Here is a 14569-nt window from a genome sequence, read left to right as displayed (position 1 = left end):
AATGACATTTAGACGGTTAATGTGGTTATTTGCGATCAGAATATTCTACAAAGGAAGTTTATGGACATGTTTATGCAGCATAAATAAGCACTGGTGGTCTGAAGTTTTACAGTCATATTAGGGTCAGTTTGGGAATTTATACAGCCATTCCTGTATAAATTCCAAAACAATATTCACAACATTTCATAAATAAATAAATAGTTTAACCAGTAGTTCAAGCAGTTTGAAAATTGAGTGTATGCCAAATTGACCCCAACACAAAAATGGCTGTTGTTTGGGTGGATTCTAATGGAAAAGTGAACAGAACACTATGCTATGCATTCTAAAATGTGCAAAATACTTACAGTAAATAATGGGTCAGTGTGTCCAAACCTCTGACCGAATCTTTCATTTTTGATTTCAAAAGCCCTCCTATCTCAGCTGATACACACCTCTGGTACTTCAGTTTAATAAAAACAAAACTATTGAATAAACAAAAAATATGATGTCAGTTTAATGGTGAACTTCTTTATTTTGTAGCATTTTAATTTTGATTATAACTCAATTTAAATCACTGTAAGGTGATTTTTAGTAGTGGGCACTGCAGCCCTAGTTGAGAACTACAGGCATAAAAACATGAAAGTATTAACAATGTGGGTCATTACTCAAAAACGGTCTTTTCTCAATGTACTGTATGCACTTTTTTATGCCAATCTAAGCTGGGAAAAGTGCCATTCTGACAGCTCTTATAGTGGGTCTTGGTGGAAAAGCAACCATAACCAACAGAGCAACATCTTTGAAGGGCTTTGTGAAATATGAAGAGAGGTTAGTATATTTTAGAATACAAAATGCAGAATCTTCATAAGATAAGATTTTTTTGTAAGCACTCTTGATCCTTTTGTTTACAGTTTTGCAGACATTAAAGTGAAATTAAAAAACAGAGGAAATGACCCCTATAAAGGTGACATTTATGGAGACAGCATCTGCATTGAGCATCGGATCACAAGTGACGGTAGCAGGACTTGTAAAATCAAGAATAAAACTGGTAATATCATGACTTCCTCTCAGATCACAGGTAATATCAGAAACAGGACTTCCTCATATATATTTAGATCCTCTATTTTTAGGTCATGTCATTTCCACAAAGAAAGAAGAGTTAACTGCTATACTGGACCATTTCGGCATCCAGGTACTTTTGGTGGGGGACAAAAAGTAGAAGTAAAGATATCAGCTCATATGACTTGCATGCTTTTAAGTGCAATCTTTTAGTTATTGATAAGTAATTATTTTAAAATCCAAGTAAAAAATCTAGTTGTTTTAATATTCATGTTGTATAAAGTAAACTACACAAACTTGTAATCGATTTATTTCTGATTCTGGATTAATTTCATATTACAGGTTGACAATCCTGTTTCAATAATCAATCAAGAAATGAGCAAACAGTTCCTGCATTCAAAAAGTGAAGCAGACAAGTACAAGGTGATTTATTTTTCATATATGCCATCAATAACTGAAGCGGTGTTGTATGGCTAACTGTTTTCACACTTTTCATATATATATTTTTTTCCTAAAGTTTTTCATGAAAGCAACTCTTCTGGAGCAAATGAAGAGAGACTACATTCACATCAAGCAGACTAAAGCCTTGACGCGCGAACAGGTGGAAAGACAAGAGGAGGTGATTTGTGAATTCATAGTCAAGCATCTTTATTAGTGTTTCTCTTACTTAACCCCTCATAATGCCTGTTTTACACAGGCAGTCAACACTAACCACACATTGGTCATATCTTTATACTTTTAGTGTCTTAAAGATCTCAGGCAGTTGTTTTTGCAAAAGAAAGAAAGATATGAACGCTTGTCGTCGCTTGACAATATGAGACAGAATCTAGAGGACCTGAAAAAGAAGATGGCATGGTGTTTGGTACGTTATTTTAGTGCTTCTTGCAGAAGTGTGAAAAGTCGCTTGCGTTAGAGAGTCTTTGTTCAGCAGTGTCTCTGTTTGTTGGTTGTAGGTGAGAGAGAAGGAGAGGCTTGTTGAACAACTGATGGAACAAACTGAAAAAGAAGTGTCTGATCATAAACATGAAGAAAAGCTGCAGCTCTGTCAGGTCTGTGTGATCAACTGTATTGATCTGGACTTTTACTGGCAGAACTATGTTTTTATTATGGTATATTAAAACTGTTTTTGTGTTTTTGAGCAAAGCTGCATTTATTTGATCAAAAATACAGAATTTTTTTTTTTTGTTTCTCTTTGAATATATTTTTAAATTAAATATATTCCTGTGATGCAAAGCTGAATTTTCAGCATCATTACTCCAGTCTTCAGTGTCACATGATCGTTCAGAAATCATTTTAATATGCTGATTTGGACAAGCAGACATCTTTCAAAAACACTATAAATCATAATTATTATATACTTTTGAGCGGCAGTGAAAAAAGGGACGTTTTTCACAGAATAGCACAACTGATAGTGTCATATATATCGTTTTCAGTAGCAGTTCATTAGGTGAAGTGTGTATTGTCCAGATGTAACATTAGTAGGCATTTGACTGTAAAAATTCTTTGCTTTTAAGAGCAAAGTTACCGCTGCTGAAAAGAGATTGCAGGACATTCAGAAGAAGCTTTGCTCTCTTAGAGAAGAGCAGGAGCATTTGGCAGAGGAGAGCCGTAAAATGAAGGAAGAAATTAAAGTCAAACCGAAAGCACAGAAAAATCAGGAGGTGAGATTTCTTTGTTTTCTCTTTCTGTTAGTTACTATTACTGAAGTCAGAGTTTTTGAAGACATCTGCTCACACATGTACTTTAAAGTGCCCCTATTATGGGTTATGAAAGGTTCATATTTTGGCTTTGGGAGTCCTCAACAACACACTGTAAAATCTAATTAGTTGGGCTTACTTAAAAAAAGCATGCAAACCGATTGCCTTGAAAAAACTAAGTAAAGTGAAATAGCAATAGTATGTTGTACTGACAGATGCTTGGTTAGTAAAGCTTACTTACACGAGAGTTCTAGTAACTAAAAAAGAACTGTAGGGGGTACTTGATCCTTTCATTTAGGTTTACTCATGACTTAGTATAGCTACTCACTGACTCCCAGAGTGCATTGCGGTATGAATAAATTATACAGTTGCTTTGTTTTATAGTTGTTGATTTTATTTGACAATTTTATTTGCTGTCTTGTGTCAGTAGCAGCACAACAAAAAGAGCAAATATAATGGCTATTGTTACAAGCAATGAAAATAAATTGAATTGTTACCATTGTTGTGGTTCACGTGCTGAATGTTTAAGTCTGTGTGTGACTTCAGAATGTTACCACACACGAATTTAAGAATTATATAAACCCAAAGAAAAGCATCTCAGGGTCTTTATGAAAAAATAAATTTGATAAAGTTTATTAATGAACACACACAATTAATGCACTAGTCCTTTAACTAGAAGATAGGTCACTTCCTAAAAGCAACCTATTTATTACTTTTCTTCCTTTGAAATCAAATAACTCTGACTTCATAATGCATTACTACATTAACAGGAAGATAATTATAGTAACGTAAACCAACTTCAAAGTGCCCAACCAAAGGGAGTGCTAATCACTATAATGGGAAAAAAAACACATTTTAGGAAAATCAACATCAATTTATGAAGTTAGCTTATGTGATGTTCTTTCAAATATTTCAGTTGTATTGAGAATTCAACATTCAAGATGACTTTGGGAAACAAGTGAATGCAACTAGTGAAAGATAATTGCAGACATGGAGGAAATGAGTGAAAAGTCTATTAAGACTCGTTTTCTTTTCTTCTTCTGCTGTTGTTATGTTGCACATTAGCAACATATTAGTGCACTGCTGCCTCTCATTGCTTTATTAATGTCATTGGTTCCTTTGTGGCTACTTGAATATTTTAAGTAAGTGTCACTCAAAACAGTAAGTAAATTGTTTTATTTGCATTGAAAGTAGCTGTAACTTAATAAAACCTAGTAAGTATAACAACTAAGTAAAGATAACTAACTAAATATAAGTAAGGTAAACTATTGGATTTTACAGTGCAGGTCGACATGCATGCAAGGTCAAAAAACACTTTGATTGTCTTATAATATGCATTTATTTTTTCCTTACTTGCTCAATGACTCCCAAACGAATCGCTCAACGATTCATTTTTCCAAACCCCTCCTTTGCGTGACGCTAATCTGTGGTGATTGGTCTGATTGGTCTCATTTTCATTTCATCTCGCCTGTAATGCCTGATAAAGCAGTGTTTGTGAGCGCAGTGCTGCTTTGTGTACAGCGTTTCCCGGGTAAACCGCTATTTCTACCGCTCCAAAAGCGGCACCTAGTGGCAAAGAATGAGCGAAAAGACCAACAAGTGGGCGGGCAATATGCTAATGTTTCATGTTGACGTCAAACATGAAACAGCTTGTGATTCGTTTTAAAAACGACTCGTTTCAATGATTCAGAATCGACTCTTTTGAGAGACAATAACTTTATACACGGTGCACTTTCAGATTAAAAAATTTGCAGGATGTTTTCATTCACTTAGAGCTGTGTTACACTGCATGAAAGGTACATTTTCAAAAATACATAATAGGGGCACTTTAATATCTCAAGCTATGTAATAGCTGCATTCGTTTTAAATGAAGACATTCATCTCTCTACAGTTAGGATAAACATTTAACATTTACATGTGAGCAACATTTGCCTGTTTGTAGTGCTTTTATTATTAAAGGAGTATGTCACCCAAAATTCGTTCTTCTGTGGAATACAAAAAGAGACATTTTGAAGAGCGTTTGTGCTCCTCTTTCCCAAGCAGTGAAGGCATTAAGTGACCAGAGGTTGTCAAGCTCCAGCAAAGGACAAAAAATCTGCATAAAAGAGGACGATTTAACTTTTCAGGGATTGATAACCTAAATAATGACAAAAGACTTCAAATGTAGCTTACAAATTGTATGCAGATTGTTTGTCAGCTCCAGTCATTTGCTATCTTTGAATGGAAAAGAGCAGTGTGAACCATCTAATTTTGTGTTGCATGGAAGGAAGAAAATCATATGTGACCCTGGACCACAAACCCGGTCTTAAGTCGCTGAGTTATATTTGTAGCAATAGCCAAAAATTCATTGTATGGGTCAAAAATCATTAGGATATTCATTTTCTTTTATGCCAAAAATCATTAGGATATTAAGTAAAGATCATGTTCCATGGAGATATTTTGTAAATTTCCTTACCTTAACTATATCAAAACTTAATTTTTGATTAGTAATATGCATTGCTAAGAACTTCATTTGGACAACTTTAAAGGCGATTTTCTCAGTATTTTGATTTTTGTGCACCCTCAGATTCCAGATTTTCAAATAGTTGTATCTCAACCCAATATTGTCCGATCCTATCAAACCATACATCAATGGAAAGCTTATTTATTCAGCTTTCAGATGATGTATAAATCTAAATTTAAAAAAATTGACCCTTATGACTGGTTTTGTGGTCCAAGGTCACATATGGGTTTTAAAAAGACCTGATGGAGAGAAAATGATTACATGGTTTTAATTTCTGAGTGAGCTACTGCTTTAAGTTAGCAGATTTTTATAAAGAGGGTTCTTCTTGATTTCTAAAGAGTTTGTTTAGATTTTTAGAATGCCAGTTTTTTTTTAGGTGGTTTACTTCAGCGCTGAGAATAAATTGAAACAATTAGAAAAGGAGCAATGCCTTCTTCAGGAGCGAATTGACAAAATAAGTCATGGGTGAGTCCATTTGTTGAGGGAACACCTCTAATTTTAGGCTGTTCATGTTGATAAATTGTTTAACATCATGCTGTGTGTTTGACTTTGAGTTGAAGATGTCATTAAAGTAACTGAGTAATTTGATGACGTTTTAGCAGTGGCAGAAGAAGCCATGAGACTGAGCAAGCACAGCATCAACAAAAAATATCTGCCTTCAAAAAGCAGCTGGAAAAGCTTGAGGAAGAGTCCAGCACTCTTAATCAAGAGATAAAGGACAAACAACAAGCTCTGTTTAAAGGAAGAGAGGAATATGATAAACTGAGGTAAAGTCTGGCAACTTTATTTCTTATGGCAATTGACTGGACAGTGAAGCGGAAGACAGGAAAGTGGAGGGACACAAGGTGTATTCAAACATGCTTTGCCATAAACACGATGGCTTTAATATGTCGTGTGGCACGGCTTTGACTTGAAATTGACCTAAAATGAAAAAATCCACTTATTTTTTGCAATGCTGTCAAACGATTAATCGCGATTAATCGCATCCAAAATAAAAGTTTTTGTTTACATAATATATGTATGTGTACTGTGCTTATTTATTATGTATATATAAATACACACACATACAGTATGTATTTTGAAAATATTTGCATGCATATGCATTTATATATTTTATTTTATATATATAATATATAAACATAACATATTTTTCTTAAATATATACATGCATGTGTTTGTATTTATATATGCATAATAAATATACACCACACACACATATATTATGTAAACAAAAATGTTTATTTTGGATGCGATTAATCGGGATTAATTGTTTGACAGCACTAATTTTTTGTCATGATTTTTCCTTTGTAAAGAATATTTTGCATTATGAAAACAGTTGCAAAACCAATTGTTAATGAGTAATTGTGCGAAAATTACGCTTTATTAATCGAAACTCTGTAAATCATAATTTGTGTGAAAATGATTTAAAAGGTGTCGGAGTTTTACTGCCTCTAGTGTTCATTTCTTTTGGAAACTGCAGTGATATGTGCTTATTGGTACGTATTTCACATCTCGCGAAAAAGTGCCCCCAGGTACGTTTTTGCCATGAGACCGGGTAGACTTGAAATATACCGTAGAACCATCTGTACGTGATCTTTATTTTGATAGATTACAGTTTTAGAGTTTTTATTCATTTTTTAGCATGGAGGAAAAGAACATCCAGGTCTCTCTGGAGTCTAAACTGAAGAGAAAAAAGCAGCTAATGGCCAGCAGATCCAACAGACTGAGACGCTTTGGCAATCACATGCCAGAGTTGTTGGAGTCCATCAACAAAGCCTTCTCTCAGGGCCGATTCATCAAGAAACCTGTGGGACCAATAGGTGAGAGTCCCTCAGTATCTTCAGATTATTCACTCAGTCTTGCAAAGAATTACTCATAATTTTTTTAATTATCACCAGGTGCATGCATCAGCCTAAAGGATCCCAGTTTAGCCGTGGCTGTGGAGAGTTGCTTACGAGGTTTAATTAAAAGCTTTTGCTGTGATAATTACAGGGACGAAAAAGTCCTGCAAGGACTGATGTCCTCATACTTCCCCAGAAGCAACAGGCCTCAGATAATCGTCTGTCTATTCACGGACAGAGTTTATAACCTGCAAGGCCGGTAAGAAATATTTGTATCCAGAAATGGAGTCAGAGGTCTTATGAGGGTACAGTAAACATGATGTTTCTATGTGTTCTTGTCAGTGGAGTCCAGCATCCTGAGTTTCTGTCTGTGCTGGACTGCCTCAATATCGAGAACCCAGTGATAACAAACTGTCTCATTGACATGAGGAGCATTGAGAGCATTCTGATTATCAAAGTAAGTTGTTAAGTAATAGTAATAAGTAAAAGCATTTATAATAATGTATAACACAGCGAGTGGAGTGCAAACGTCTAAATAAAAGACCTCATTTGCATTCAGCTGATTAAGAATTGTGTAAATATATATGTTTTTTCATTATAGTTTATATGTGCAAAAATTTTTAGGGCCAGATTTACTAAACAGGGCGAGTTAGCGTTAGAGTGCAATTCAATAAAAGCAATACCAGTGAATTGACGAGTGCAAATCTTACTAAATCGCATTGCGTGATTCATTTAAATACTCTCCTCCCATAAATTTACCAATCAAAAGGGAAACTCATACAAATGCATATTCAATAAGGTGAGTCGCAAAAATAACTCTAATTAAGCGCTAATTTCCCACTACGTAGCTTTAGTAAATCCCGACAGTAGTTTTTTAACACCAAATGAGAGTTTGCGCTGGTGCAAGCTGATAGTAAATCTGTTTTTTTAAAGAAGTTTCCAAGACTGCATTTATTTATTAAAAAATACAGTATAAACAGTAATATTGTGAAATATTATTACAAAGAAAAATAAAATGTCTTTTCTATTTTAATATACTTTCAATTATAATTTATTCCTGTTATGCGAAGCTGAATTTTCTTCAGCCATTTCTCCAGTCTTCAGTGTCACATGATCCTTCAGAAATCATTCTAATGATTTATTATCAGTGTTGGAAACGTAATATTTGTCTGGAGGCTTAATATTTGTTTTTAGAACCGATGATACTTTTTCATGATTCTTTGATGGTTAAAAAGTGAAAAAGAACAGCATTTGTTCAAAATAGAAAGGTTTTTGTAACAATAAACACTACCGTTAAAACGTTTCGGGTCCGTATGTTTTTATTTTATTAATTTTTATTCAATGTATTTATTATTATAATTGTATTACAATTATTTTATTTAATTTAAGTAATTAATTATTTTATTCTACAAGGATATGTTAAACTGATTAAAAAAAAGTGATCGTAAAGACTTATACTATTACAAAGGCTTTCTTTTTTAACTCTTTATTCATCAAAGAATCCTGAAAAAAAGTATCACAGTTTCCCCCAAAAATTAAATGGCACAGCCTTTTCCAGTATGAATAATAAATCAGCATAGGAGAATGCTTTCATGTGACGCTGAAGACTGGAGTATTGATAATAATAAATTATAGTTTATGTTAAAGTATATATAAAAAGAGAAAACAATTATTTATACTGTAATACTATTTCACAATCTATCTACACTACACTCAAAAGTTTGGGATTAGTAAGACTTGTAATGTTTTTAAAGAAGTCTCTTATGCTCATCAAGGCTGCATTTATTTGATCGAAAATACAGAAAAAAACTGTAATCTTGCAAAATGTTATTACAATATAAAATAATGGATTCTATTTTAATGTCCTTTAAAGTATAATTAGTATAAGTATAATAATAAGTATAATTTATTTCTGTGATGCAAAGCTGAATTTCCATCAGCCATTACTCCAGTATAAAGTGTCACATGATCCTTCAGAATTCAACCTAATATGCTGATTTATTATTAGAATGATCAATGTTGGCAACAGTTCTGCTGCCAAATATTTTTTTGGGGAAACTGCGATACTTTTTTCAGGATTCTTTGATGAATAAAAAGTAAAAAAAGAACAGCATTTATTCAAAATATAAATCTTTGCTAACACCTTGCTGAATAAAAGTTTTAATTTCTTTCAAAAAAAGAAAGAATAAAAATGTACCGACCCCAAACTTTTGAACTGTAGTGTACATTGTTAGAAAAGATTTCTATTTTAAATAAATGCTCTTCTTTTTAACTTTTTATTCATCAAAGAATCCAACATTACAAGTCTTACTGATCCCAAACTTTTGAGCGGTAGTGTAGATATTGAATTTTTTGATATTATTTCAATATTTAAAATGTTTTAATTTTATATTGTTTTTGTTTTAAAACAGGAGAACGCTCGTGCGAGGAAGGTCATGCAGGGGTCGAGACCCCCAAAGAATTGTCGTGAGGCCTTCACTGCAGATGGTGATCAGGTCTACACCAATCGCTATTACACAACTGAACGTGAAGTACTGGCCCAATATCTTGGTGGAGACCCAGAGGCAGAAATACGGCAAGTGTAATCTTCACAAATACTGAATAATATTCTTTCATCAAGCAATTTGTCTCTGATTGTACCTGGAGCAAGTTAAAGTTAAAAGATTTTACTCATGGCACAGTGATGATAATTCATGCAAACCCTTGTGGAGCCCAATTCTTTGCATCTTTTTTTTTTTTTTTTTTTGCTCACCAACCCTGTATTTATTTGATCCGAAATACAGCAAAAACAGTAGTATTGTGAAATATTTTTTACTATTTATAATAACCGCTTTCTATTTGGATACATTTTGAGATGTAATTTATTTCTGTGATGCGCAGCTGAATTTCCAGCATCATTCCTCCAGTCTTCAGTGTCACAAGATCCTTCAGAAATCATTCTGATATGCTGATTTGCTGTTCAAGAAACATTTATTATTATTATTATTATTATCAATATTTACAACCGTTATAAATCAGTATTTGTTTTTTTTTTGGGGGGGGGGGGATAGAAATTAGTACTTTTTTTTATAAATAAAAGTATAAAGTATAAGTATAAATTTTATAAATAAAAATAAAATAAGGTAATGATAAATACATTTATAATGTTACAAAAGATTTCTGTTTCAGATAAATGCTGTTCTGAACTTTCTGTTTATCAAAGAAATCTGAAAAAATTCTACTCCGCTCTTTTCAACATGATGATAATAACAATAAATAATTTTTAACCACCAAAGAATATTAGAATGATTTCTGAAGGATCATGTGACTGGAGAATTGATGCTAAAAATTCAGCTTTGAAATCACAGAAATAAATTACATTTGAAAATATATTCAGATAGAAAACTGTTATTTTAAATTGTAAAAATATTTCAAAATGTTACTGTTTTTGTTGTACCTTGGATCAAATAAATTTCAGCTTGGTGAGCAGAAAAGACTTCTTTAAAAAACATAAAAAATGCACACACACATATATAGTGTTTATTGAAAGATGGATTTGTCTTGAATAGGAGGAGCACGTTAAGGCAGAGGCTGTGTGCAGTAAACTTGATCAAACCTTGAAGATCTTGGAGAAGAAACTTGAGGATCATCAGGCTACTGTTCAGGCCATGAAAGATGATCTGTCTCTCAGAGAGGAAGAAACACAGGTAATCACTCCTTTACGCTTTTCATATCATATATTGTAATATATACAATTCCTTATCATAAGAAAATATGCATATTGTTTTCATCCAAAGAGCAGTATGGTGAAATATTGGACTTGCTCATTGTTTGTAAATGGCTTGCTTTGTAGGATTGTGAAGCCAAAGCCAAAGAGATCTGTCCTGTGCGACAGCAGGTAGGTCAGAGTGCCAAAAGTATTGATGCCGAAATCACACGCCTGCGACAAAAAATCAGTACAGAAGAGAGCAGCCATGGCGACAAGGAACAAGTTATCAGGTATGCACAGCTTTTTTCATTTTATTTAATTTTATTTAATTTTTAAGAAGTAGTTTAGACCTAGCGCAGTTGTTATTTTATATTATTGACTGATAGCTCATTTCATGTGATATTTTCTAAATTATATTTCATTCATTAATTTAATTAAATTTTTTTCACTAATTTTGACTCATAGCTCAGTTTGGGAAGTAGCATGTTGGAGAATTAAAAAGCATATATGCGAAGCCTGTATTTTGTTTTTGACATAGAACTGAAATAAACCACTGAAGAATGTATTTTTCCAGAGAGTACGCAGAGGCTCACAGTAATTACAAAAGCAAATCCAGTCAGCTGAGGGATCTCAGGAAGTTTATTGATCGCCTCGACCACATCATGATTGACCGTCAGGACCGATACAAATCAATGCGACGGTAACTTAGTATAACACCGTTAATCACAGTTGGATGTTTCTATTTAAAAGATTGCCACTCCTGTTCTTTAAGTTTGAACAAAGGAATTGTGTTTTCAGGTCACTTTCTGTGAGATGCAAGCTGTACTTCATCAATTACATGATGGAGCTGAAATGCTGTGGCTCTATAATGTTTGATCACAACAATGAAACTCTGTCCATTTCTGTAAGTTACGTTTGGCAGCAAGTTATATTCTGACTTCAGTTTGCTCAAATGTTTGACTGAATCAATTAATGGGATGAATCCGATGAAAATATCTCTTGGGTCATATAATATCTTGAAAATGTTTTGATCAAGGCTGCATTTATTTGATCATAAACACAGTTAAATTAGTAATATTGTGAAATATTATTACAATTAAAATAACAGTTTTTTTAGTTGAATATACTTTAAGATGTTATTTATTCCTGTGATGCAAAGCTGAAGTTTCATTACCATTACTCTAGTTTTCAGTGTCACAGGATCCTTCAGAAATCATTCTAATATGCTGAGTTATATTTTCAGGATTCTGATGTATACCTAGTGTTAAGTGAGTACACAATTATAGTGTGAGTAAAAACTTCCCCTTATTATAAATAAGGGTAAGTCGTGACCTAATGGTTAGTGAGTCGGGACTCATAACCCGAAAGTTGTGGGTTTGAGTCTCGTACCGGCAGGGATTGTAGGTGGGGGGAGTGAATGTACAGCGCTCTCTCCCACCTTCAATACCACGACTGATGTGCCCTTGAGCAAGGCACCGAACCCCCAACTGCTCCCCGGGCAGCGCAGCAAAAAATTGGCTGCCCACTGTTGTGTGTGTGTTCACTGCTGTGTGTGTGTGCACTTTAGATGGGATAATTGCAGAGCACTAATTCCGAGTATGGGTCACCATACTCAGCCACATGCGTCACTTTCACAACATCCTGGGTTCTTTTGTGATGTATGTTACTTGTTTCGGCTCAGGTGAAACCCCTCGGTCAGGAAGAAAACAACGTCAATGACATGCGTTCCCTCTCGGGAGGCGAGCGCTCCTTCTCCACTGTCTGCTTCATTCTGGCACTCTGGGAGATTACCGAGTCGCCCTTCCGGTGCCTGGACGAGTTTGATGTCTACATGGTATGTACTCTTGCCTATGTGATGACTTTATTGAGGACATTTGACATGTCAAACATTAGTATTTTACATATAAAGTATTTCATGTGTTTAATAAGCTCTTTTGTCTTTTTAAGGACATGCATAATCGGAACATTTCAATGAACATGCTTGTGGCACTTTCAGAAGATCAACATCAGCGACAGTTCATCTTCATCACCCCTCAGTCCACCAGGTAGAAAAATAAAAGTTTTTACATGTTTTATGGTGAAACTCACTGAAACATGTCTGATTGACCCTAGTGGGAGGGGGGGGGGGGCTAAAATGTATATTTACATACCCTGCAATTCTACATTTGGTATACTTAAAGTATGCTAAATGTGAACAACTCATTTTGGACTTAATGCACTTTAATTGTTCAGAAATAGTGCTGAGGACCAACTAAAGATATGCTTAAGTATATTTGATTTTGCTAAAGTGGAACTATTGCAAGTATACTTGAAATATCTTGCATGTAAAGACTGATATTATACAGAGATCATACAATCATTAATGGTGATATTAAAACACATTTTAGGCAAAATATTAAGAAATGTGCATTGTGCAAAAAAGAAATACTCCAAATAAAGTGTCATTTTATTTCAGTGAGTCTCAAGTAATATGTCAATTTGAATGTCGATTTGAAGTATACTTAGTTTGAAATAAACGTATTTTAAATTATGGCATAATTTTTTTTGTTTTTTACTATGGGATATTTCACACCAAAAGCAAAACAAAAATTATAAAGTTAACATTTTTTGTAAATGAAAGTCATCTCCACCCGCAGCGTTCTAATTTTTGTTTCAAATTAAAAACATCATAAATACATTTTCTGACATTTTTTTAAAGGAATTTAAATACATTAAAGACAATTTAAGACAAGTACAAATCATAGGTGTTTAAAAATGAGAAATGTCTTCACTAGGCTTTAATGTATGATGCCCGTTTTAGAACCATTACCGTGTTTGCATTGTGATAATTAGACATTTTTCCTCAGATTTTCATTACTGTAATCTGGACGCTTGTTGTAAATTTCCTTTCTTATTTTGTTATGCAAATCTGCATACATTCAGTAAAACAAAATTTATCATTATGTATACTTATAATTTTGTGCTGAAATATGACCAAACTCTTGAAAGGTTTTGTGTGAGATACCAGATGTTACTCAGAGTAACAGCATTCATTTATGATCAGCTTCTCCTGTCCTCACAATCACATTTATTCAGGAAGGAAATGCAAACGGTTTGTAGACCACACTCCCCAAAGCAGGTTTCTTAATGACTTGCTGAACTAGTGCTTAGTTATTTAGTTTGCAGACATTAGTTAATCAAATGCATAATTGTAAACCAAGTAAAAGCGTATTAGTCCCGTAATGAGAACATTTTCTTTGAAGTGTCGATTTCTACCCAGGGTCTTGTTTGTTAAGGTGTTAAGTCGATTAGAGATCCAAAACACAGTCTCTTTGCACAGCACTGAATTATAGAGTTAGTGTTTTTGGATATATACGTTGATGTTTCTTTGCATTATCTTTCAGCCATCTGCCTAATAGTTCGCATATTACGATCCACCAGCTTCAGGATCCAGAGAGAGAAGCGGAGGAGGAGGGAGATGTGTGTTAGGTACGGACATTGCCTGGAGAGACTGTACTGAAAGTGTGTAAAGTTTATATGTCTGTACAGTTTATTATGCATTTGCTTTTATTTATTTTTAAAGAAGTTTTATGGTTCTAGTTCCTCTGCAAAGGATGTTTCAAAAGCACAAAGCGTGCGCCTAATTTGTTTTTGTTGTTATTGTGAAGTCCACATCATTTCATCAAGTTCATGTGGTCTTTTAAGAAAAACAAAAGGAGGCTCAAGGAATAGTTCACCCAAAAATGAAAATTTGCTGGAAATGTTTCAGGCCATTCAATAAGTAGACGAGTTTGTTTCGTCATCAGAGCAGATTTGGAGAAATTTT

General features: G+C 33.9%; 1 protein-coding gene across 1 annotated transcript; it reads left to right on the top strand.

The window, feature by feature from the left end:
• The first annotated feature begins 352 nt into the window (after positions 1-352).
• LOC107552020 (structural maintenance of chromosomes protein 6-like) lies at positions 353-14504 on the top strand. Its single transcript, XM_016233830.1, has 22 exons — positions 353-356; positions 699-804; positions 888-1024; positions 1107-1168; positions 1378-1458; positions 1553-1654; positions 1778-1897; positions 1989-2084; positions 2550-2696; positions 5612-5700; positions 5835-6002; positions 6877-7055; positions 7134-7335; positions 7419-7533; positions 9488-9655; positions 10625-10762; positions 10909-11054; positions 11339-11464; positions 11563-11668; positions 12446-12598; positions 12712-12809; positions 14148-14504. Exons 1-22 carry the CDS (start codon positions 353-355, stop codon positions 14230-14232), a joined length of 2628 nt encoding a protein of 875 aa, XP_016089316.1. The 3' UTR covers positions 14233-14504.
• Positions 14505-14569: the final 65 nt, after the last annotated feature.

The sequence above is a fragment of the Sinocyclocheilus grahami genome, unplaced genomic scaffold (genome assembly GCF_001515645.1).
Source record: "Sinocyclocheilus grahami isolate Dianchi unplaced genomic scaffold, SAMN03320097.WGS_v1.1 scaffold440.1, whole genome shotgun sequence".
In the NCBI taxonomy this organism is placed as follows: Eukaryota; Metazoa; Chordata; class Actinopteri; order Cypriniformes; family Cyprinidae; genus Sinocyclocheilus; species Sinocyclocheilus grahami.
This window is presented reverse-complemented; position numbering and strand designations above follow the sequence as displayed.